Source organism: Saimiri boliviensis, chromosome 10 (assembly GCF_048565385.1).
Source record: "Saimiri boliviensis isolate mSaiBol1 chromosome 10, mSaiBol1.pri, whole genome shotgun sequence".
Classification (NCBI taxonomy): domain Eukaryota; kingdom Metazoa; phylum Chordata; class Mammalia; order Primates; family Cebidae; genus Saimiri; species Saimiri boliviensis.
In genome coordinates, this window is record NC_133458.1 from 28,451,411 (window position 1) to 28,477,992 (window position 26,582).

General features: G+C 39.4%; 1 protein-coding gene and 1 pseudogene across 3 annotated transcripts in view; one reads left to right on the forward strand and one right to left on the reverse strand.

Moving 5' to 3' along the window:
• Nucleotides 1–26,582, forward strand: part of TNPO3 (transportin 3) — a 103,347-nt gene that overhangs the window by 66,540 nt on the left and 10,225 nt on the right. For all 3 annotated transcript variants that reach the window (XM_039472662.2, XM_039472663.2, XM_039472664.2), the window contains 10 exons: nucleotides 1,070–1,261; nucleotides 3,716–3,807; nucleotides 5,495–5,571; nucleotides 7,997–8,057; nucleotides 9,226–9,366; nucleotides 12,088–12,204; nucleotides 13,390–13,484; nucleotides 15,401–15,557; nucleotides 18,708–18,875; nucleotides 21,910–22,022. In XM_039472662.2, coding sequence (XP_039328596.1) covers nucleotides 1,070–1,261; nucleotides 3,716–3,807; nucleotides 5,495–5,571; nucleotides 7,997–8,057; nucleotides 9,226–9,366; nucleotides 12,088–12,204; nucleotides 13,390–13,484; nucleotides 15,401–15,557; nucleotides 18,708–18,875; nucleotides 21,910–22,022 — 1,213 coding nt within the window. The remainder of the gene's footprint in view (nucleotides 1–1,069; nucleotides 1,262–3,715; nucleotides 3,808–5,494; nucleotides 5,572–7,996; nucleotides 8,058–9,225; nucleotides 9,367–12,087; nucleotides 12,205–13,389; nucleotides 13,485–15,400; nucleotides 15,558–18,707; nucleotides 18,876–21,909; nucleotides 22,023–26,582) is intronic.
• LOC101044320 (tubulin beta-8 chain-like) lies at nucleotides 22,922–24,531 on the reverse strand (annotated as a pseudogene).

Here is a 26,582-nt window from a genome sequence, read left to right on the forward strand (position 1 = left end):
GTACTCACAATGACCTTTAACAATATATGGTTTTTTGGCCAGGCACGGTGGTAATCCCAGCACTTGGGGAGGCTGAGTCAGGTGAATCACCTGAGGCCAAGAGTTTGACATCAGCCTGACCAACATGGTGAAACATTGTCTGTACTAAAAACACAAAAATTAGCCGGGCGTGGTGGTGCATGCCTGTAGTCCCAGCTACTTGGGAGTCTGAGGCAAGAGAATTGCTTGAACCCATGAGGCAGAGGTTGCATTGAGCCGAGATGACACCACTGTACTCCAGCCTGTGAGACAAACACTGTCCCCAGGAAAATATATGTGTGTGTATATATATATCCCTTAGAAAAACCATATATATACACATATGCACGTGTGCGCACATACACACACACAGTTTTTCTAAAGGTTTTTTCCTCGTAGAAAAACATTCTGATTTTTATAAAAGAAGGTAAAAAGATGAGTATAATTAGCTCTATAGAAATTCAACTTTATAATAAACTTTCTTGGAATATTTATATTTGGTAAAATTGAAACATAGTGAATTAATTCATCTCGAAGTGCTGAAGATTCATCTGCGTAGTGCGTATTTTAAGGACTTTTGTAACTAGAAAGAAGCAAGTATAAGTTTCAGCTTCAGATGCCTATCCTTGTCGTAATTCATAAATCTTGTTTTACTGAGTACTGTAATTCACCTCTTGATAATTGTTAACTCCCTGAGCTTTGCATTCTTTTTTACATTGCCATATTTTTAATACCTGGATTACCATATATGCTCTTAAGTCAGTGGTTTACAAACTGCTCTGTGAGTCCCTGGGAGTTAGAAGGAATAGTTGACTGCCCTGAGGGAAGAAATGGAAGATGAAGTAGATGAGGCTCAGGGTCTATTGACAGTGTGTAGCAGAGATCAGCTCCATTTTTATGTGTTTTATTTATTGTGGTTCTGAACACATTTCACTTTTTAAAGGGGTTCTTTTGCTTTAAAAAAAGAAAAGCAAATATACCTCTGTTCTAACAAACTACAAGTCTTTCTTTAGTTTCAGATATGTAATCTCTGCTTGGCTTTTCTTCTTAGACCCTGTGTTGGGCTATTTGATGAAAGGCCTGTGTGAAAAGCCCCTGGCTTCTGCTGCAGCCAAAGCCATTCATAACATTTGCTCTGTCTGCCGAGATCACATGGCTCAGCACTTTAATGGACTCCTGGAGATTGCCCGTTCCCTTGATTCCTTCCTATTGTCTCCAGAAGCTGCTGTGGGCTTGCTAAAAGGTATTTACTTGATGTTAACCGTTAATAGTCACCTCATAGCCACTACTTGGGGTAATCTTTTATCTGTCATATCCCAGTTTTTCAGGTGCAATGTATTAGTGATGGGGAAGGTGGCTTTTCCACTAGATGGGATAGTGTTGTCTATATATAAGTACATGCATTCTTTTCTTGAACTATCTTAAGGCTATATAATTAATACTACTTGCAGTATGTATAGCACAGACCTAGATTTGGGTAGAGACAACATATTCAAACTAAACATGGTTGGTTTTTAAGTTGGAAGAATAAAAAGGGAGACCATAGAAGCATTGCCATACCAAAGAGGGAAGGGGGAGTTGAAAAGTAGCATACATGGATCAGTGCCATAAGCAGAGGTCAGGGGTCCTGGTCTCTTAGTAGCCTTTAACCATTACTGATCAGCTTATGCTCAGGAATTGTCTATCAAGAGGCAAACAGCCATTGTGATGATGAGGCTCAGACTTACTAGAAGAACTAGAGAAATTAAGGCTAGGGAAGAAGACTTAGAACAGTCTTTAAGCATGATGGCTATTTTTAAATATTTGAGAGATGGTCTTTTAAAAGAAGGATCATATTTATTTTATGAGTAGTGACTTGTCAGCCATTTATAGAGAAGCATATACTGTCTCCTAGGAAGCAAATGGTCTAAACCATACTTTCCGAACACAGATTGGGGTGCCCTGTGAGGTAATGAAATTCTTACTACTGGTAAATTAGAGAGGATTGAGGTATATTAAATAAAGGATTGGGTAAAATAACCTGTGTGGTATCTTCTAAGCTTATGTGACTTGTTAACAATTAGCCTTGACAAGAGTGGATGGCCTTATTTGTGAATTCTGTCCTTTGTCATTCGTATGACCAGATTCCTTACCAGCTAGTGTGACTGTGTTTTTTGGTATCAGATTTTCTTTCTGTACCTTGGGGTTTTTTTGTTTCCTTTCATAGGCACAGATAAATCAGAGTCAAGTATTCTTGTCATTTTCTATTGTAATTTAACCTTGTTATTGAAGTGATGTCTAACCTATAGTATAATGTGGCCTCCCAATTATCAGTGGTATCTAATAGATGTAGAAAATGTTTTTCAGTTTTATTTATTTATTCATTTATTCATTTATTTATTTATTTATTTAGAGACAAGGTCTTGCTTTTTGCCAGGCTGGGATGCAGTGGCATGATCATAGCTCACTGTAACCTTGAACTCCTAGGCTCAAGTGATACTTCTGTCTCAGCTTTCCAAGTGGCAAGGACTACAGGTGCACACCACTATGCTCAGCTAATTTTTTAAATTTTTAGTAGAGAAAAGGTCTTGCTGTGTTCAAGACCAGCCTTGGCTTCAAGTGATCCTCCTGTCTTGGACTCCCAAAGTACTGAGATACCAGGCATGAGCCACCACGCCTAGCTGGAAACTTTTTACAATAACATACTTTTCTGTAGGAATGAATTAAAAGGAATAGGCTTTTCCCTCCTAGTTTTAAAGAAAAGTCTAACTCATCTATGGCTTATACACTGCCAGAAAGACTCACTTTTTTTTTTTTTTTTTTTTTAAAGTTCAAATTTGAAGATTTGGGGATAAATTACTGTTCTGTTGAATGAAACTTCAGGAAATGAAAACATTTATATTCAAGGTGTTTTTTGACCTAGAAGGGACATAGGCATTATAATATGTAATCCTTTGGATTTGAGGAAGGTGTTTCAGCAATTGGTAAGGATAGAATGGAGATTGCAGCAAGAGGGAGGCTGAGTAGGCAGGGTCTGGGCCTTCTGTCTCCACTCGAACCTAAAACTGCCTCTTTTGGGTTGTTTTTTTTTTTAACCTATTTTATTGGAGTTGCAAGTCAAGATTTTGTTTAGGAGGGAAAAAGAAGTAGGGGGTGGGAGGCTTTTGTAACAATTATTTTTTAAAAGAAACAAAGGCAAATTTAACTGTTTCTTGGCTATTCAAGTCTCTTTATTTCATAAAGAAATTGAGGCCCAGAGAAAATGTCTTTCATAACCTTACAGAGAGTGTTATGGTTAAGAGTGAAATCTCTAATTTCAGCCATTCTTCTAAAAGCATTATGTCAGAATTTCTCTTATGATAAGAATTGCCAGAAGTACTTATCAAAAATAAAGACTCTCTTTGACCCACTAAATCAGAATCTCTGGGAAGTTTGAGAAACATTACACTATGGTATACACTTTAAAATAGGTTTGCCATTGGCTTTGTAAAGGAGATTTTTAAAAGTGTGACAAATATTAACTTCAGTTGTGTCAGTTAGTCTTAGCCTTCAAAGCCAAATAAAGAAAAAGCAACTGTAAAAAACAAAGTATTATAATTTTAAACAACAATGCTGATCTTTTTAAGAATCAGCATTGGTCACTTTTTTTGTTCACTCGTGTGATAGAGACCAGTTGAGCTACCTCAATTCAGCATTTGCATCTTCCTTTGTTTTTCAGGGACAGCACTTGTCCTAGCCCGATTACCTTTGGAAAAGATTACTGAATGTCTTAGTGAACTATGTTCTGTTCAGGTTATGGCATTGAAAAAGGTAAGTCTGATTAAGAAAGGTGTGAAACAAATACCTGTATAAGATGTTTACATGTTAAAAATGAAACAACAAAGTTACTTATTTCACAAATATTTTATCTACCCAGAAAATCCAAGAAAATGCACTAAGAATTTATTAAAATTAATAATGCTATCAAAGTAGCTGCATACAAGAAATAGGTATTTCAGAATTAATGGATTCTCACTATATCAGTGTTAATGCAAAAAAAAAAATTTTATAAAATATTTTAAAGAGGTTTATCCTGAACCAATATGAGTGAACATGGCCCAGGGAAACACAGTCTCAAGGAGTTCTGAGAAAGTGTGCTTGAGGTGGTGGGATTCGGGCTTAGTTTTATACATTTCAGGGATGCAGGAGTTACAGGCAAATACATAAATCAAAACATGGAAGGTATACATTGGTTTGGTCTAAAAAGATGAGCTATCTGGAAGTGGGGGCTTACAAGTCATAAGTGGCTTCAGAGATTAAAGGATCTATAGATGTGACTTAACTCTTGCCTTGTGTGACTTCAGAGCTTGTTTATAATTTGGTATCTTATTGCCACAAAGAGTTTTTGATCAGCTGGGCGTGGTGAGTCACACCTGTAATTCCAGCATGTTGGGAAGCCAAGACAGGTGGATCATGTGAGTTCAAGACCAGCCTGATCGACATGGTGAAACCCTGGTCTTTCCTAAAAATACAGAGAATTAGCCAGGTATGATGGTGCATACTTGTAATCTCAGCTACTCAGGAGGCTGAGGTAGGAGAATCACTTAAACCTGAGAGTCTGAAGTTGCAGTGAACTGAAATCGCACCATTGCAGTCCAGCCTGGGCAACAGAGGGAGACTCCATCTCAAAAAAAAAAAAAAGTCTTTGATCAGTCTTACCTCCATTTAACTTTCATGCTGGCCAGTTGTACCTAAACTCCAAAAGGTAGGGAGTATAACAAAATGTGTCTGACTTCCCTTCTCGTCATGGCTGAGAACTCCATTTTTAAGGTTTCTCTGGGGTCCCATTGGCAAGAGGAGGGGCCTGTTCAGTTAGTGAGTAACTTAGGATGTTATTTTTAGTTTACATTGATAATCATCAGTTAGAAAATATAATGGGAAAAGAATTCATTCAAGTTAGTAATCAATGCCAGAACCTACCTTGTTTCCTTAAAGAATATTTTGAAGATGTCAACTCTTCTCTAGTTATGTTTATATTGCAATAACTGTAGACATACCAATGGGGTTTTTAGAACTTGATATAATAATTCTATAGTTCATCTCTGATGATTTACTAGTGGGAGTATCTAAGAAATTTTAGGAAAGAAGAGTAAGAGACCACAATATAAAGCTAAATATATAATGTTTTACATATTGTGTAACATAACATATATACAGTCTATATTATGTAATATATATAATAATTATAATTAAATCGGAAAAAAATCAGATGAGACTGTTTTCTACTCCTCAGTGATCAGACAGTAAAATGTAATAATATGTAGTCTTGGCCAGGATGCAATAAGATGGAAAAAAGTAATTTGACAGTATAAATTAAAATTTGCACCATTTGAGTAACTTTTAGGACTTAATATAAGGAAATAAGCAGAGATTGAGACAAAGGCTGATGTATGTTCTAGTGTTGGCTGTAGATTTGTACATGTGACAATTGGGTGTTAATGTCCTTTTGTCTCTTCAGCTATTGTCTCAAGAGCCCAGCAATGGCATATCCTCAGATCCCACTGTGTTCTTAGATCGCCTTGCCGTAATATTTAGGTAAGAAAGGAGACTCTGGATGCCTTACTGGGTTAAAGGCTCAAATGAAACCATTATGTGTTAAAATAAGCAGGTGTTTTTTCCTCATACTTGCAAGTATCTTCCTGTGTTTGAAGACTAATTAAGCCAACTGTTACCTTAAATTCTGGGGCAAAGGCAAATTCTAAGAATTCATTCCTGGTAGGTCTTTGTTAAAAGACTCTTTAAAAGTGGACGACCAGGCGCAATGGCTGATGCCTTAATCCCAGCACTTGGGAGGCCAAAGCAGATGGATTGCTTAAGCTTTGGAGTTCCAGACCAGCCTGGGCAACATGGCAAAACCCTGTCTCTCCCAAAAATACAAAAAATTAGCTGGGTGTGGTGGCATGGGTCTTTGGTCCCAGCTACTTGGGAGGCTCAGGTGGGAAGATTACTTGAGCCTGGGAAGCAGAAGTTGCAGTGAACTGAGATCATGCCACTGCACTCTAGCCTGGGTGACAGAGTAAGAACCCCATCTCAAAAAAAAGAAGAAAGACTCTTTAAAAATGGGATTCTTGGCTGGGTGTGGTGGCTCACATCTGTAATCCCAGCACTTTGGGAGGCCAAGGTGGGCAAATTATGAGGTCTGGAGATTGAGACCATCCCGGCTAACACAGTGAAACCCCATCTCTACTAAAAATACAAAAAGTTAGCCAAGCATTGTGTCATACACCTGTAGTCCCGGCTACTTCGGAAGCTGAGGTAGGAGAATTGCTTGAACCCGGGAGGTAGAGATTGCAGTGAGCCGAGACACCACTGCACTGCAGCCTGGGTGACAGTGCCTCTGTCTCCAAAAAAAAAAAAAAAAAGAAATTCTTTTGGTTCTGTGGAGACCAAAAGACCAGAATTTCCCATGTATCATCATTTCACGTGGATCAGATGTGAAGTGATTCTGGGCTTATCAAAACACAGATTACTAGGTCCTGTCCCCTGAGTGTCTGATTCATTGGATCTTGGGTAGGTAGGACCTGAAAGTTTACATTTCTGATAATTCCTGGGTAATGCTGATGATTCTGCTTGCTATTGCAGAGACCATACTTGCAAAACTACTGCTGTGTAGTATATGGGTACAAAAATAAAATGAAGCTTCTTCTGTGATCAGGTGAAATGAATGCATCTTTGAAGTCAAGAGGAGCCTAATGATTAAAAAGGTGTTTGAGTGACAGTTTTCAAAGCGTTGTTGTAACTGAGTAGCATAATTTATAATTTGTGGGAATCATGTATAACTGGAATGTTACAGTAATCATTGCGTAGAAGCCTATGTGGGATAAATATAAACAAAGGTAATATTTTCACTCATTAGTTATTGCCAACAGGCATCTTTTTCTGAGTTGGTGCAATGCTTTCCTTTTATAATTAAGAGAGCCCTGTTAATAGGCCATTCTGGAACCTATTAACAGCAATATTTCACAGTAAATGAAAGTCTGCAATAGATGTAAGTGCTTGAATTGAAGAAAGTTAAATTTTTATTAAGTTGTTTTTGAGCTTTTTAAAACTAAAGAGTAACTTTCCTTTAAAGTAGTTCGTAATTAATCCTGGGGTTTTTTTTTTTCCTGCTTTTCTTCAAATTAGTGGGCTCTAGAACTAGACAGAGGAGTTGTATTTGGCTGATTGTGGATGGGACATTGGATTCAGACTAGAACTACATCATTGGACTACAGTTCTTACAGCTTTTTTCTTTTAGTGCAAGGAATACTTGTCTTTAAAGCAATACTTGGTTTCTAATAGTAGATTTAGACAAACTGTGTATATTTTTTTTAATTTGGAAGAAACTACATATTCAGGTGTTTTTTGTTTGTTTGTTTGTTTTCTTTTTGAGTTGGATTTTCACTCCATCCACTTATTGCCCAGGCCAGAGTATAATGGTGTGATCTCAGCTCACTGCAACCTCTGCCTCCCAGGTTCAAGTGATTCTCCTGCCTCAGCCTCCTGAGTAGCTAGGATTACAGGCATGCATCACCACGCCCGGCTAATTTTTGTATTTTGAGTAGAGACAGGGTTTCACCATGTTGGTCAGGCTGGTCTTAAACTCCTAGCCTCAGGTTATCTACACACCTCAGCCTCCCAAAGTGCTGGGATTATGGGCGTGAGCCACTGTGCCTGGCCCATGTTCAAATGTATTAAGGTAAAAAATGAAAAAGATATCTGTAGTGCCTCACAGCCCATGTACACAAAGTTGGATTGAATTTGCATGTTCTATTGGAAGTGACTTGAAGGTGATAAAAAAAAAATGATAGGATGATTTTAAAGTATGTACTTGTAAAGGTGATGTAAGTAAATGACTTTATCATCTGGTTTTCTTTATTTGGTGAAAATGATACTAAGTAAGCAAGCAGGGCTCAGGGCTCTGGGTCCTCAGTGAAATTGCTCTTTATTCACTATTTTGGGCCTTTGTCTTTTTTCCCAGACATACTAATCCCATTGTGGAAAATGGACAGACTCATCCGTGCCAAAAAGTCATACAGGAAGTAAGTGCTAATGGATGTTTGTGGAATCAAGGCTTGCTTCTGTTTTCCTTACAGGGCTTTGGGTAACTCACTTGAGAAGGTACTGTCTTCCAGGTTCATAGGGAGATTCAATTTGCTGATATGCTTTCAATGAAATGAGGGATAGAGCCATCCAGATATCTTTCATTTTGGATTTGATAACAAAACAGGCTGCAGGGGAATGCATTGAAATGCCAGAGAAGTGGTAGAAAGAGATTCACTGTGTGCCTCCTATAGAGTTGCTAGTAGGACTGATCAGTACCAGCAGAATATTTTTGGCAAAGTGAGTGACTTCAGTTTTCTTAGTGATGACATATATCCCCTCTACTTTTTTCACTGAGGGTTATGTGAACATCAAAAGTCCGTTTTAAGAATTGCTTTTGAGACTGCAGGGGACAAACTACATAAACACTTAATATCCTTAAGTATCCAGTGGTCTCAGATGATGCCACTTCCTTAACTCTGGTCCTTTTGTTCAAAGTCTTCCACCTTCCAAGAGCTATCTTTAAACATCTCTTCCTGTATAACTCATATTCATTCTTTTCATCATTTTTCAGGAAAGTTTAGGAAATTGTGTATCTCTGTCTTTTAGCAAAGTTAAACACGCTTTTCTTCCAGTTTTAAAGAGGCACTGTTTCTCTTGTTAAGTGGTAGGGTTTTGTGGTGGGTAGTCTATTGAACCTGTCCATCCTGGCCATGTGTGTTCCTATAAAGAAAATTTTGTCCCAGTTATTTAAAAACTAAATGAAGGCCAGGCGCAGTGGCTCAAGCCTGTAATCCCAGCACTTTGGGAGGCCGAGGCAGGTGGATCGCGAGGTCAAGAGATCGAGACCATACTGGTCAACATGGTGAAACCCCGTCTCTACTAAAAATACAAAAAATCAGCTGGGCATGGTGGAGCGTGCCTGTAATCCTAGCTACTCAGGAGGCTGAGGCAGGAGAATTGCCTGAACCCAGGAGGCGGAGGTTGCGGTGAGCCGAGATCGCGCCATTGCACTCCAGCCTGGGTAACAAGAATGAAACTCCCGTCTCAAAAAAAAAAAAAAAAAAACAAAAAAAAAAAACTAAATGAGATGTTACCAACTTAGCAGTTTTTCAGGTCCTAGTTATTGAATATTTTCTTTCTTGTGCTCTTTTTCTTTTAACCCAGATATGGCCAGTTTTATCTGAGACTCTAAATAAGCACCGAGCTGATAATCGGATTGTAGAGCGTTGTTGCAGGTGCCTGCGCTTTGCTGTTCGCTGTGTAGGCAAAGGATCTGCAGCGCTGCTGCAGCCACTAGTCACACAGGTAAAGTTGTCTGTAATGGGGGCTTGTGTTTCGTGTACAGAATTTGAAATAGGAAGCCGGGTGCAGTAGCTCACGCTTGTAATCCCAGCACTTTGGGAGGCCGAGAGTGGTGGATCACCTGAGGTCAGGAGTTCAAGACCAGCCTGGCCAACATGGTGAAACCTGTCTCTACTAAAAATACAAAAATTAGCCAGGCATCCCAGCTACTCGGGAGGCGGAGGCAGGAGAATCACTTGAACCCAGGAGGTGGAGGTTGCAATGAGCCAAGATCACCCCACTGCACTCCAGCTAGAATGACAGAGCAAGACTCAGTCTCAAAAAAAAAAAAAAAAAAATTGGAATGGGAGCCTTTAGAACAAAAATTTTGCTTATGAAATGAAACACTTTTTAATTTATTAATTAATAAACCAAAAGAAAACTTGAAAGAGATTAATGCCTGTGATAGGTACATTGTCTACAAAGGAAACAGCCCAAAATCTCTTCTGTATAGTAGGTATAGTAGTATTCTAAATAGCCACACAGTCCAGTCCAGTGTGAAATTCTGTGAAGCAAATGACTGGTGCTCAGTCCTTTTACACTAATGGTAAGCGTTTTTTGTTCATATCCTTGGGGAAAAAATGTGGCAAGTCCAACTTTGCTGTTTCTTGGCTCAAAGGGATTTTCTTCAGTCTTGGCCACAGTTAGTTGTCCACAGAAGTTTCTTATTTGTCAAAAAATAAATTTGACTCTTTTAGTCATTAAGATTGATATGTAATTATGATGGTATGACTCACTAAATGATGTACTCTAAAATCATATTCTCATCTAGAACTATATGAGATGCCTGTGCATAAGTCACTAAGTAATTTGTGTTGATATTAACATTATTGCCTAGGGCACAAGATTTAGGGGTACAAGGCAAAGTGCCAATCCTGCATTTGCAGGACTCTGAGGGCTTTGTGAAATTTTGTACCCATGCTGTGAAGAAAATAGTCACAGAGCCCCAGGCTAGAGCCATTCCCCGCCCAACCTGAAGTGACAATTCTCTACCTAGAGAGGGCACCTAGGGTGCAGATTTTAAGGAGGCACTGGCCTTAAGCGCGAGTGTCCCCTTAAATTCTGCATCCTAGGTGCCCTCAACCACAGGCACAGGCATGCTGGTACAGTGTTGGTACTTGGATAACCTTACCTCCCTAAATTGTAGATTTGATTAAAGGTTGTACAGGTAAATATTTCAAAAGAATTTTAATTTTTAGTGATTTCTCTACTTTCACTGTATGCTGAGCACAATAATATATTTTCATTTAGGCAATTACCACCTCTGGTCAAGTTTCCCCTTCAGTGCAATCCATTCTGGGTCTACTACAACTTGATAGAATGCCCCTTTGCTATTGGAGGATACCCTCTTGACTTTGATACCGTTTTAAAATTCCTGCTAGTTAAGTATATGACCAACCCAATGGAGTAGGTAGCACCATTATATGGGAGGTGTGTTGTAGAGTCAGTACGTGTGACAAAAATTAAAATTATCCTTAAAAATCCCTTAACTCAGGAGCCAGCAATCTATAGTCAGTGGGCCCTTCACCTGTTTTTGTTTTTTGTTTTTGTTTAATGTTTTACTGAGCTATAGCTGTACTTCATTTAAGTATTATCTATGGTCATTTTTATTCTACATTGGCAAAGTTGAGTGGGCAGAGGACTGAATGGCAGACAAGATCTATACTTTTTACTAAGTAGCCCTTTAAGAAAATGTTTGGCAACCCTTGACTTAATCATTCCTTAGTAAAGCATATAATTTTAAGTTTACAACATGGAATGGATTCATAGCTCTCATCTCATGCTCATTCCATGGCATATGCCGATTGAGGAATTAGTGACTGTATTCTTTCAGTCCCCACCAAGTTCATAGAGTTGAATTTATATAATAAGATCAATACATATCTATTGTAGTGGCGTTTTAAATACGTGAATGTACAATTGCTTCTTAATTCTGGGAGGATAGTGGAGTAAAAATTTTAAACAAATCATTTAAGTGCATATTGTGGCTGGGCGTGGTGGTGCACACCTATAGTCCCAGCTGCTTGGGAGGCTGAGGTGGGAGGATCCCTTGAGACTGGTAGGTTGAGGCCACAGACCTCACCACTGCACTCCAGCCTGGGCAACAGAGCAAAACCCTATCTCTTTAAAAAAATAATGTGCATATTGTGTTAAAATATTTGCTCTGTTGAAATCCAAGTATCTTGATAGAAAACACTGTTTTTTACTTAAAAGATAAAATAGATAGGTTTAGGAGCAACTCAAAATTTAAACAATGGTTTCACTGTCTTCTCCAAGATGAAGGCATTTGATATTGTTGTTCCAACTATGGCTGTATATCTTGTTGAAAAATATGACCTATCTAAGGTGCAAGTGAGAGTAACGTTTATGTACTGGATGAAATATTCTGTGGTAGGGTTTTGCAAACATTATGTGAGCTCCCTGATAACTTCCAGCTTTAAGTATTAGACAACTCTTATACAGCGTTGTCTTGGGAAAATCAAAGGTCAAAGGGTTGGAAGAATAGAGAACTTGAAAATTATTGAGAAATTGAGCCCTATGTTTCATAAAATAGTGCTAACAAACTTTACTATATTGCCTTGAAGAGAAGAAATCAATCAATCTCTGAATTTCTTTCTGGAGAAAGCTTCATAAGTTGGTACTTTTTGAAGGGCGAAGCATTGAACTAATTGTTTCCCTTGACAGATGGTGAATGTGTACCATGTACATCAGCATTCCTGTTTCCTGTACCTTGGCAGTATCCTCGTGGATGAGTATGGCATGGAAGAAGGCTGTCGGCAGGGACTACTAGACATGCTCCAGGTATCTTTTCCCTGGGGAGTGAAGACGCATCAGGCCTGGAGGGTCTGAAAGCCTAGCAGCATATTCTTTATCATGTCTTTAATTCCGTTGCTTCCTTATGTTTTCCCCCAGGCATGTTCATTTCCTAATAACAGGGAAGTAAAAGCTTCCTAGTTGTTCTCTGAACAGGCCTGCTTGAGAGAATGAGAGACTGACCACAGGAGTGTAATGATTATTACAGATGTTATTGCCTGGTTTATGCTCTTCCAGAGATAGGGTGTTTGGAGGGGGAAGGAGGTGAGCAAGTGAATCTCTTAAGCTCAAGCATTATTGTATATTTAACTTCTTGCCTGGAACAGCCAATTGACTAGTTTACTTAGCAGCAGGAAGGGTTTTAGAGTTAATAGCTGGCATTAGAAACGGCTCTTCAGATACTGCTTTTCTGTTCCTTCTAGTCACAGAGGGGGAGTATTGAGTTGAAGTATGCTGTTTCTTTTCCCAAGACGTCTTTTCATTTAAAATTGATATTTCATAATTATTATGAAAACGTCCATTCCCTTAGTGGACTAGATCATATCTAGTACCTAAATAGAATCTTTGCTTTCAAAAATTTTCTGAAACTTTGAGATGACATCTATTGAGTTTTATCAACTAAAATCTATACCCTCAACCCTTTCTTAAAGTCCCCTGTGGACTTCAGATGGGCACAGTAGCTCACGCCTCTAATCCCAGCACTTTAAGGGGCTGAGGTGGGCGGATCACAAGGTCAAGTGTTTGAGACCAGCCTGGCCAATATGGTGAAACCCCGTCTCTACTAGAAATATAAAAATTAGCTGGGCGTGGTGGTATGCACCTGTAGTCCCAGCCACTTGGGAGGCTGAGACAGAAGAATCCCTTGAACCCGGGAGGCAGAGGTTTCAGTGAGCCAAGGTCATGCCACTGCACTCTAGCCTGGGCGACAGAGCAAGACTCCATCTCAGAAAAAAAAAAAAAATAAATTAAGGACTTCATAGGTGAAAACTGTTTATGTCAACTGGGAAGGATTTATGTTTTTCTTTTCCTGATCAGATGTTCTCATTACAGTCTTTTTCTTTTCCCAGCTGTGCTTTTCTTTGTTCCTTTTGTACTTATTGTAATATGTGGCAAGTCTGAATGCTGTGGCATTTCTAAAAAAGCATTTCTTTTAAAATCACTCTTCTGTTTTAGGCACTGTGCATCCCTACCTTTCAGCTCCTGGAACAGCAGAATGGTCTCCAGAATCACCCTGACACTGTAGATGACCTGTTCCGGCTAGCCACTAGGTAAACCCTTCTGAGAAGCACATTTCATATTTAATTGCTCATCCCATCACTGCTTAGTGACTTGCCATCTGACTCTTATTTTATTCTTGTAAAATGAAGTCACTGGAGTAAGTAGATTAATGATTCATAACCCCAAGGTAAATTGCAAGCTAGTATATCCCCAGCAATGATGCAGAGTATTATGGGAAGCAAGGATAAAGGAGCTGAGTTCCTGCCAGAAAGGAGGGAGCACACACAGGACAATGCAGTGTGCCTGGTAAAACACTTGACTAGATCATCTCTACAGTCCTCCATAGTTTTTAACCATTTCTTTTTTTTTTTTTTTTTTTTTTTTTTTGAGACAGAGTTTCGCTCTTGTTACCCAGGCTGGAGTGCAATGGCGCGATCTCGGCTCACCACAACCTCCGCCTCCTGGGTTCAGGCAATTCTCCTGCCTCAGCCTCCCGAGTAGCTGGGATTACAGGCACGTGCCACCATGCCCAGCTAATTTTTTGTATTTTTAGTAGAGACGGGGTTTCACTATGTTGACCGGGATGGTCTCGATCTCTCGACCTTGTGATCCACCCGCCTCGGCCTCCCAAAGTGCTGGGATTACAGGCTTGAGCCACCGTGCCCGGCAGTTTTTAACCATTTCTTCCCCTTGAGAAGCTTAGCATTCCTTTAGATATAATCAGTTTCAGAATAACTAATGTTTAGGATTTTAAGATGCCTTAGCAGTTGTCTCACACTGTATTTCTCAGCCGTATCAACAGCTTGCTTTATCAGTAGCACTAACAATATGATTGCCAAACTTCTGCTTGAATTCCTTAGTCCCTGACTAAGGAATTTTAACCAAACCTATCAGCATATAAGCATTAAGAAAGAAAGAAAAAGAAAAATCATTATTTTTCAAAACAAGAAAAACCCAACTGTTATATCACTTACAAATGCAAAGTAATATTGACTTGATAGTTTCATCTCAGGATTGAATATTGAACACTTTTTTTGTTAGTTTTCAGATAGATTAGAAAAACTTTTTTTAGTAGATAGGATTGTTGGATGGGCTATCAATCTCTTTTCTTAGGGTATGTATTCCTTGGAAAACTAGTCCCTAGAAATGTTCTTTGAACAAATGATGAAACAAGTTTGGAATATACTGCATCTTTTTCTTAAGAGATTCTCCCGGTATATTAAAGGAGCTTAGAAACCCGATAGTAGTTTAAAACAAAAAATAAACAAGCAAAACCACTTTTAAAATCAGCAACATTTCCCAAGCTTACTTGAATGCGCAACCTTTTCTTTGAAGGATTCCTGTTGACATCCTGGGGAACTGGAATTCTGTGAACTTTAGTTTGGGAAATGCTGTTGTAGCACCTTTAGGGCATTTTAACCAGGAGAGTTTCTACTTGTAAGTACTTTTGACTGGTCTTTCTTGATTTATAAAATTTTAGTTGGAAATTGGGTGTGGTAATATGTCTTTTAATATGCTAATCTAAGGTATTGTACTTTTTTTTTTTTTTGAAGAGCAACTTTAGATCGCTGCAAATTTGAGTAAAAAGTTGCTCCCATATACCCCTCCCTTCTAACACACACAGCTTTCCCCTCTCTCAGCATCCCCCACCAGAGTAGTACAAACAGTGACCCTATATTAACACATTATTATCACCCAAAGTCCACAGTTTAATTAGGGTTCACTCTTGGTGTACATTCTGTGGGTTTTGACAAATATGTAATGACATGAATCCATTGTTATAGTATCATACGGAATACTTTCCCTGCCATAAAAATCCTCTTTGTTCTGTCTGTTCATCCCTTCTTTCCTGAAACCCCCACCAACTACTGATATTTTTTCTTGTCTTCGTCGTTTTGCCCTTTTATTCTGGCTGCTTTTATAGCCTAATCTTGTGATTTATACCTAGTTTCCCTTTCCACACCAGGTTTATTCAGCGTAGCCCTGTCACCTTGCTGAGGAGCCAAGTAGTCATCCCCATCTTACAGTGGGCCATTGCCTCTACTACCCTGGACCACCGGGATGCCAACTGTAGTGTCATGAGGTTTCTACGAGACCTCATTCATACAGGGGTAGCCAATGATGTAAGTATAAATGTGATACCATTTCTACTTAACAGCTTTTTTTTTATAGTTATTTTTTGTCTTATTTATTTATTGTACTTTAAGTTCTGGGGTACATGTGCAGATCATGCAGGATTGTTACATAGGTATACACATGCCATGGTGGTTTGCTGCATCCATCTCTTTGTCATTCCTTAGGGGAAAACCAGTATTCCAGTATTTCGTTACTTGGTCTGTATTGGTAGACATTTATCGTAGTGGATCATTCACTAGCCAAAATATCAACAAGACACGTGTGCTGGGTGCTTTAGGCTACATAAAGCAGTCTAAAACTGTTTCTGCTCTCAAACCATTTGGTGTTTAGTTGAAGAGAGAAACAAGTTTAAAGAGTTAAATAACAACAAGAAGCCAGTATTTGGTGTTTTCATTTGTTTTTGAGACAGGGTCATGCTCTGTCGCCTAGGTGGAGTACAGTGATGTGATCATGGCTCACTGCAGCCTCTGCCTCTCAGGCTCAAGGAATCCATAGCCCACTGAGTAGCTAGGATTATAGGCATTCACCAGCATGCCTGGCTAGTTTTTTTTTTTGTAGAGATGGCATTTCACCATGTTGTTCAGGTTGGTCTTGAACTCCTGGCCTAAAGTGATCCTCCCATCTTGGCCTCCAGTATTTGATTATCAAATGAGTGATAAAAGTCTTGATTGCTATGAGATTAGACAAGGGAAAGCTCTAGACAAAAGAGAGTTGGAATAACTTTCTGAAAGGGGAGGGATTTAAATGGAACCATGAGATAGAGGTAGAATTTGTTGGATTCGAGAGAGATAGTCGAACTGCCTTTAAACTAGGATCAGAGCAATTCAGAATACTACTAAGTTTATTAGTAGACAGCTAAGCAGTGGGACTAGTAAAGTGGCTCACAGGAATTTCAAAGGTAGGTTTGGTTAGATGTGGAGTAAAATTGTAGATAAAGGAGAACAGGGAAGAAGTATGTATTCACTTCTGCATTCTATTCAGGCTGTTCATTTAAGAAGGTTGGCAGTAAAAGAGAAAATTACTAGATGGGAAAGGCAATTTAAAAAGATATTTTTCTCAAGGTATTAGATATATTTGTGTGTGTGTTTAAACCACAAGAAGGAACGGTGCAGTGGCTCATGCCTGTAATCCCATCACTTTGGGAGGCCAAGGTGGGCAGATCACTTGAGGTCAGGAGTTCGAGACCAGCCTGGCCAACATGATGAAACCCGTCTCTACTAAAAATAAAAAAATTAGCTGAGCATGGTAGCGCATGCCTATAATCCCAACTACTAGAGAGGCTGAGGGAGGAGAATTGCTTGAGCCTAGAGGGCAGAAGTTTTGGTTGGCTGAGATCATGCCACTGCACTCCAGCCTAGGCAACAGAGCAAGACTCTGTGTCAAAAAAAAAAATTAAAGACCACATAGAGGGCCGGGTGCGGTGGCTCACGCCTGTAATCCCAGCACTTTGGTAGGCTGAGGCAGGCGGATCATGAGGTCAAGAGGTCGAGACCATCCTGGCCAACATGGTGAAACCCCGTCTCTACTAAAAAATACAAAAGTTAGCTGGGCATAGTGGCATGCACATGTAGTCCCAGCTACTCAGGAGGCTGAGGCAGGAGAATTGCCTGAACCCCAGGAGGTGGAGGTTGCAGTGAGCCAGGATCTGTACTCCAGCCTGGCACCTGGTGACAGAGCAAGACTCTGTCTCAAAAAAAAAACCACATAAAGAAAGAAAATAAGGGTTTTTTTTGTTTTTTTTTTTTTTTTTTTTTTTTTTTTTTTTGAGACGGAGTTTCGCTCTTGTTACCCAGGCTGGAGTGCAATGGCGCGATCTCGGCTCACTGCAACCTCCACCTCGTGGGCTCAGGCAATTCTCCTGCCTCAGCCTCCTAAGTAGCTGGGATTACAGGCACGCGCCACCACGCCCAGCTAGTTTTTTGTATTTTTAGTAGAGACGGGGTTTCACCATGTTGACCAGGATGGTCTCGATCTCTCGACCTCGTGATCCACCCGCCTCGGCCTCCCAAAGTGCTGGGATTACAGGCTTGAGCCACCGCGCCCGGCCTATATAGGGTTTTTTTTTAATAGGAAAAAATTAGATGTCTGATAGGCGTCTTCAATTCTTATTTCAGTTGGTTTTGTTTTGTTTTGTTGTGAGATGGAGGTCTGACTGTGTTACCCATACTGTAGTGGCCATTCACAGGCGAGATCCCACTACAGGTGAGAATGGGATTTTGACCCACACTGTTTCTGACTTGGGCTGTTCACCCCTCCCTCCTTAGGCAACCCAGGAGTGGTTCCACACTCCTGGGAGATTACAATATTGATACTGAACTTACTGCAGGCACCAGCCCAGAACACCTGGGTTCAAACTGTCCACCTACCTCAGCCTTTGGAGTGGCTGGGACTATGGTGTATGCTGCCGTGCCAGGCCGACTTGGTTTTTAAACAAGAAAATAGGAACACAAGTTATTTTTCACATTAAAAATATTTAATTGAAGATGAGGGGAAAAACGTTTTTAAATTGCTAACTTTAATTCTGAACCATGTTTTCTTTTCTGCCTTAAAATCATGAAAAATCTAAGCATTAATCTCTGTTGAAACCTATGCTCATTCCTCGATACTAATAAACTCTTTAATTTTCTTAAGACGAAACATTTTGTGGACTTTATGAATCCAGCTGTTATTTTACACACACATGCACACACATACACATACACATACACATACTTTCTTTCCTATTAAAGATAAATTACTAGGCTAAAGGGGAAATAGTGCTTGGTCTTTTTTTTTTTTTTTTTTTTTATTTGAGACAGAGTGTCGCTCTTGTTACCCAGGCTGGAGTGCAATGGCACGATCTCGGCTCACCGCAACCTCCACCTCCTGGGTTCAGGCAGTTCTCCTGCCTCAGCCTCCTGAGTAGCTGGGATTACAGGCACGTGCCACCATGCCCAGCTAATTTTTTGTATTTTTAGTAGAGACGGGGTTTCACCACGTTGACCAGGATGGTCTTGATCTCTCGACCTCATGATCCACCCGCCTCGGCCTCCCAAAGTACTGGGATTAGGGGCTTGAGCCACCGCGCCCAGCCTATGCTTGGTCTTTAGAAAGTTGAGACTAGAATTTATCTGATGTTCCTGCTTTCCTACATACAGCATGAAGAAGACTTTGAATTACGGAAAGAACTGATTGGACAGGTGATGAACCAGCTTGGACAGCAGCTTGTCAGCCAGCTGCTGCATACCTGCTGCTTTTGTCTCCCCCCCTATACCCTGCCAGACGTGGCTGAAGTGCTCTGGGAGATCATGCAGGTTGACAGACCGGTAAGATGTTTTCATAAGGAATTTATCTCATAGTTCCTAAACATAAATTTGGTTCCTTAAGGCCAACCCTAATTTCAAAACTAGCCCTGTTCTGTGTCCATGGAACCAAATTTAGGCATATTGCCAAGTTAGATTAGTAGATGAAGAGGCTCATAGAAGGTCAGTAATTTATTATTGAGTTCTTTAAAGCATGTTTATATGTCACTGTCATAGGGTTTATATTACCAGAAGTAAGTATCAAGCATTGAATTCAGTCGTGTGGCTGTCCAGTGTGAAATTTGTTCACTTGTGAGAGATGCCCAAATGTTAGTTATATTAGTTAAGTATTATTCAAGAAGTATTTCATCCTGTCAGACTCCTTCTATAGCACTGTATTATTTCTTGGTGATACATCTAACCAGAACATTTGGAAGCACATAATTGTAAAAGTAACCCACAGTGTACACTTGGATATATTTCCCCTTTGGATTTCTTTGAACCAGATTCTTAATCACCTAAGGATGGAATTGTTTTTTTAAAGCTATCTGATAATGCCCAAATTTTTTCAATACTAGGTCACATGACTGTAACTCAGTTTATGTGTACCATGTGAAAGTTGAACAGAATGGTAAAGTGTAATATTTGAAATTATTTTTAAAATTAAATTTATAATTTTTAATATTACTATAAAAGCAGTTTAGGAAAGTACTCAGTAGGACCTAAAGTGAGCTATCTCACAGAACAACAGAATTTAAAATGGGTAATAATAATATAGATAGTACCTATTCTTTGCTGGTTCAATACTCATGTTCCATTTCAACCTAATAGAGCAGCATATTTGGTTTTCTAAAGAAAAGTACTTTTTGAGCCTCCAGGAATCAGCAAATTTAATTCCAAAAGTCCTTGACCTGAGGGAAAAAGTCTCCATACTCTGCTTAAACTTTTTTACAAATGTACTTGATTCCCAAGTAACAGAAAACTTACGTAAATCTAACTTTATAAAAACATTCTTGATTGTAAACAAATTGTTAAGTGCTAACAACAATAAATAAAGAATGAGAACAAGAAGTTTGGACAGGAACAGAAACCAGGTAGCCATGTACTCTTAGGAGTGTACTATATATATATGTATGTATCTGCCGGGCACAGTGGCTTACACCTGTCTTCCCAACACTTTGGGAGACGAGGGCAGAAGGATCACTTGAGGCCAGGAGTTTGAAACCAGCCTCGGCAACATAGGGAGACCCCATTCCTACAGAAAATGAAAATTAAAAAAAAATTAGCTGGGTGTGGTGGCATACATCTATAGTCCCAGCTGCTCAGGAGATTGAGGCAGGAAGATTGCTTGAGCCCAGGAGTTCCAGGCTGCACTGAGCTATAATCATGCAGTGAGCCACTGCACTCCAGTCTGAGCTGCATAGTTCCTTTTGAGACACTGTCTCAAAAAAAAAAAAAAAAGAAAAAGAAAAATGCTATGTAACAACTATTATGAATCCTTATTAAGAATTAAGGAACTTGGCCGGGTGTGGTGGCTCACACCTGTAATTCCAGCACTTTGGGAGGCTGAAGCTGGTGGATTACCTGAGGTTGGGAGTTTGAGACCAGCCTGACCAACATGGAGAAACCCCATCTCTACTAAAAATACAAAATTAGCCAGGCGTGGTAGCACATGCTTATAATCCCAGCTACTTGGGTAGCTGAGGCAGGAGAGTCGCTTGAACCTGGGAGGTGGAGGTTGCGGTGAGCCAAGATCATGCCATTGCTCTAGACTGGGCAACAAGAGCAAAACTCCATCTCAAAAAAAAAAAAAAAAAAAAAAATTAAGGAACTGTTGTATCCATAATTAAGAAATGCTTCGTAATTCTTGAGGATTTATAATACTTTTGCTCCAGCCTATTATGGTCATAACTAAATATGATGGGAAAATATATAATGTAAAAAAAAAAAAATTAGGTATAAGAGAATAATTTTACAGCCCAGAACTATGACCAAAGTATACATGCCACTTAAGAAAGGGATGAAGAAATATTAGAGCTGACTCAAAGGACAACAATTAAACTGAAAATAAGAACCCAGATGAAGTCTCTAGAATTTTTATTTTAGAAAGGAAGGAAGTAAAGGGAGTAGAGCCAATTATTGTGCATATGAAAGGCATAAAGAGAATGCTCGGATATAAGTAAATTGAACAGCAGCAAGAGTAAGCTTTTTTTAACACAAAGAGCAGGTAGATACCACAGAGGAACTGAATGGATAGGACTTCATCTGAAAGAGATGACCTTAAAATCCTTAAGATTCTGGACTCATATGTATAGTTTCTGACATGGTGGCTTAAGTATACTTTTTGCCCCTGCTCTTTCAAGGATCTGACCTTTACTTTGGATTGATTTTTGTTTAATTTTAAAAATATACTGGCCAAGTGTTTATACCTATAGTCCCAGTACTTTGGGATGATCTCTTGAGCCTAGGAGTTTGAGACGAGTCTGGGCAATATAAAAAGAGACTCCATCTCTTAAAAAAAAAAAAAAAAAAAAAAAAAAAAAAAATTGTTTTTAATTAGCCAGGCATGGTTGTACAATTCTATAGTCTGAGCTACTTGGGAGGCTGAGGTAGGAGGATCACTTGAACCTGGAAGGTCAAAGCTGCAGTCAGTGCACTGCATGCTAGCCTGGGCAACAGAGTGAGACCCATCTCAAAAGAATTGCGTGTGCCGTGTGTTTATGCACACACATGCATATGTATATATGTCACATACGTTATGACAAAAACAGAACAATAGCCTCATCCAGAAGAAACCTCATTTCTAAGATGTAGAAGGTCCTTTTCTGAAATGATGTCTGCTGCCCCTTTGAAGGGAAGTCTAGGCATGCATGTGCAGACTGCATCAACCCAGAGGGTTCGAAGGGCTAATGAGAGCACTTTTGTTGATTACTTATTTCCAAGTGTAGGGGAGTAAATGCTACTAGGAAAATGTGTGAGGTTTTTGTTAGTACCTATAGGGTGTCAGGTGAGTAAGCCATGCTTCCTTTTAAAACTCTTACCTCTCTTCCCTATACAGACTTTTTGTCGATGGTTAGAAAATTCCTTAAAAGGTTTGCCAAAGGAGACAACTGTGGGAGCTGTCACAGTGACACACAAACAACTTACAGACTTCCACAAGCAAGTCACTAGGTGAGTGACACTGGGGCTTCTTATATGCCCTTGGGAATTTACAATTTGTAGTCTTTTTAACCTGGAATTGCACAAATTGACATTGGAAGCCAATCTAGTGGTAGAACATCACCATACTGTGTATGTATGTACATATATTTTACATATGTACTAACTGGGATAAGTTATAAAAGCAGTTCAGGAAAGTACTCAATAGGACTCAGTGTTTATGAGATCATACAGATTTTAATGATAAGTGGAGGCACTATTTCTCCCAAAGGAAAAATGCACTGTGCAGTTCACTCCCTGTCAGAAGATCTGTCTGTATTTCCTAAGTCCTTCAGAGTTTTTATCCACATTCAGGGGTCATGAATGTAGGTACCTAAATAAGGCAAAGCATTGGTTGTAAAACATTAAAAGTGACGAAGACTACAGTGAATTGGAGAATGTTTACCATGCCTGAAGATAGTCAGATTCTAATTTCAAAGAAGTTGTGTAGTCCAAGCAAAACATCTGTCTGGGATACATTAGGCCCATGAGACACTTAAAATCTCTGGATTACAGCTTAAAATGTAAAGTGGGTGTGTTTTATTACTGTGAACATATAAACATTTTTAATATAGTTACATAGTCCTCCTGATTATTGTTTATAGCCATAAAAGTGTTACTTAATATCCTTATAATGCCTGTAGTAGTAGGCATTTATATTATTTTTCAGTTTTTTAGTATTGCAGATAATGTCAAAAATAGAGCATTTTCCTTCTTTTGAATATTTTTCTTTAGAAGTAATCACCAAACCAAGGTTATGAGACTTATGGTTGTTTTTTTTTGTTTTTTTTTTTTTCCCCCCATAAAAATACTTTATTAGGCCAAACTACACATTATAAAAGTGCTTTAAAATGTAGCAGGAGATGTAAAGACTCAATAGAGGTACAAAGAAGTAACAATGGCTATCAGAATACACTAAAGAATCCACACTACTTCTCCCTTTACCTGGAAAAGGAAGCTTCTAGGCTACCTTCTCAGCACACTCCTCAAACTCTTCCTCCTCAGCTGTGGCGTCTTGATATTACTGATATTCTGACACCAGGTCGTTAAGGTTGCCTCGGTGAACTCCATCTCATCCATGCCCTCACTTGCGTACCAGTGCAGGAAGGCCTTGCGCCTGAACATAGCTGTAAGCTGTTCAGCATTGCGTTTGAAGAGCTTCTGGACAGCTGTGTTCTTACCGATGAAGGTGGCCAACATTTTTAGCCCCAGGGTGGGGTGTCACAGGTGGCTCTTTTCACGTTGTGAGGGAGCCACTCAACAAAGTAGATGCTGTTCTTCTTCTGGATATTGAGCATTTGCTCATTCACCTCCCTCATGGACATGTGACCTCTGAAAAGGGCAGCCACGGTTACGTAGCAGCCATGTCGGGGGTCACAGGTGGCCATCATATTCTTAGCGTCGAACAGCTGCTAAGTGAGCCCAGCCACCGTCAGGGCCCAGTACTGCTGGCTGGTCAGTGAGACAAAGCCAGGCATAAAGAAGTGCAGCCCAGGAAATGGAACCATGTTCACAGCCAGCTTCGGCAGGTCGGCATTCAGCTGGCCTGGGAAGTACAGGCATGTGGTGACCCCACTCATGGTAGCAGACACCAGGTGATTCAGGTCACCGTAGGTGGGTGTGGTCAGTTTTAAGGTTCTGGAACAGATGTTATGGAGTGCTTCATTACCGATGCAGAATGTCTCGTCCGCATTTTCTATGAGCTGGTTGATGAAAAGGGTGGCATTATGGGCTCCACCATGGTGTCTGACACTCTGGGTGAGGGCAGGACGCTGAATATGTTTGTGATCCTGTCTGGGTACTCCTCTCAAATTTTGTCCATGAGAAGTTTACCTATCCCAGACCCAGTCCGCCCACCCAGGGAGTGGGTCAGCTAGAAAACCTGCAGGCAATCACGGCTCTCAGCCTCTCTTCTCACAACATCCATCACTGACTCCATCAGCTCCGCACCTTCTTTGTAGTACCCCTTGGCCCAGTTGTTACTGGCCCTACACTGACCAAAGACGAAGTTGTCTGGCCTGAAGATCTGCCTGAAGGGCCCCAAGCGCATGGGGTCTATGGTGCCCAGCTCCAAATCCACGAGCACAGTGCAAGCCACGTACCTACTATCACTGGCCTCGTTGTAGTACACACTGATGCGCTCCAGCTGCAGGTCACTGTCCCCACAGTAGGTGCCAGTGGAGTTGATGCCATGTTTATCATATATCACCTCCCAGAACTTTGCACCGATATGGTTCCTGCAGTGTTTGGTTTGGGTGAGCATGAACTCCCTCATGGCCAAGTTGGGACTATGGGCAGCAGAAGAAACGTGCAAAGGAGGAGCAATCACACAATTATCGAGACTTACGGTCTTAATATTAATGATAGCAACTTAACGTTGGATTTTATAGCTACGCGTTTCCTTGCCCTGATACTCTTTTTATATCTAGAGTCTTTAGAGTTCTGACTAAATTTTAGGCAATGGCTTATAATCATACAGTGTGGAAAGATACATAAGTCAAAGAAGGAATGTTACAGCAAGGTTAGTAGTAGTGAAAAAACTGGAAATATTCTAATTGCCCACCAATAAAGAAAAGTTAAATAATTAACAATATGTTTATACTAGTAAGTAGTCCCAAAGATGAAAAAGGAAGAAGAAATATGTGATAATACAGAAAAATATACAGGATAAATTGTAAAGGTTAAAATAATAGTATCTTATTAACCTAACTTCAGCTTTTAAAATAATTTTTAAAATTTCTATTTGTGATAAAAATACGCATAATAGGAAATTTACAGTATGAACCATTTTTATAAATGCACAGTTCAGTAAAGTATATATTCATGTTGTTGTATAACCAATCTCAAGAATTTTTTCATCTTGTAATACTGAAACTATACCCATTAAGCAACAATTCTCCTGTCTCCCCATCTCCTAGCAGTTACCTTCCTACTTATTGTTTGAGTCTGACTACTTTAGATACCTCATATAAGTGAGATTATACAGATTTGTCTTTTTGTGACTAGCTTACCTCACTTAGCATAATGTCCTCAGAGTTTATCTGTGTTGTAATGTGTGCCAGAATTTCCTTCCGTTTTAAGGCTAAATATTATTCCATTGTATGTATATACCATATTTTATTTATCCTTTCATCTGTTGATGACCATTTGGGTTGCTTCTACCTCTTAGCTGTTGTAAGGCTGCTGTAAACACAGGTATACGCATGTCTCTTTCAGCTCCTGCTTTCAATTCTTTTGGATACCCAGACGTGGAATTGCTGGATCATATTTAATCTTCTTTAATTTTTTGAAGAACCACCACACTGTTTTCCATAGCAGCTGCACCAGTTTACATTCCCACTAGCAGTGCACAAAGTTCCAGTTTCTCCACTCCTCGCCAACACTTGTTATTTCCTGGGTTTTTGAGAGTAGCCATCTTAGCATTTCATACCAAGTATGAAGTGATACCTCAATGCAGTTTTCATTTGCAGTTCTCTAATGATTAGTGATGTTGAGCATTTTTTCATATGTGTATTGGCCATTTGTCTATCCTCTTGGAGAAACATCTATTCAAGTGCTTTGCCCATTTAAAAATTGGGTTTCTTTTGTGGTTGAGTTGCAGGAGTTCCTTTTATATTTGAGATATTAATTTCTTATCAGGTACATGATTCGCAGATATTTTCTTCCATTCTTTGGGTTGCCTTTTCATTCTGTTGATTGTGTCTCTTGATGCATAGAAGTTTTTAATTTTGATGTAGCCTAGTTTATCTGTTTTTGCTTTTGTTGCCTGTTTGGTGTCATATCTAGGAAGTCATTGCCAGATTTAATGTCATAAACTTTTCCTCCTAGGTTTTCTTGTAAGAGTTTTACAGTTTTAGTTCTTATGTCAGGTCTTTGATCCATTTTGAGTTAATTTTTGTATGTGATGTTAGGTAAGAGTCCAGCCTCTTTCTTTTGCATGTGGATATCCAGTTTTCCCAGTACCATTTGTTGAAAACACTTTCCTTTCTGCACTGAATGGTCTTGGCATCTGTGTTGAAATCATTTGACCATATACCAGAGAATTTATTAATAGTCTCTCTGTTCTTTTCCATTGGTCTATGAGGTATTTCCTTATGTCAATACCATGCTGTTTTGATTACTGTGGCTTTGTAGTAAGTTTTAGAATCAGGAATTTGAGGCCTGTAATGTTCTTTTTAAAGATTATTTTGGCCACTTGGGGATCCTTGAAATTCCATATGAATTTTAGGGTAGATTTTTCTGTACAAGAGGTTGGTTGTTGGGATTTTGATGGGGATTGTATTGAATCTACAGATTGCTTTGAGTAGTATTGAAATTGTAAGAATACTAAATCTCCAAATCGACAAATACAGTATTTTGTTCCATTTATTGGTGTCTTTAATTTTTTCACCTATATTTTGTAGTTTTCAGTGTGTAAGTTTTTCACCTCCTTGGTTAAATGTTTTCATAAGTATTTTTTATGCTACTTTAAGTGAACCAGCTTTCACTTTAAAGATCTGTTTATTGTAAATTATACACACACAGAGGCTACTT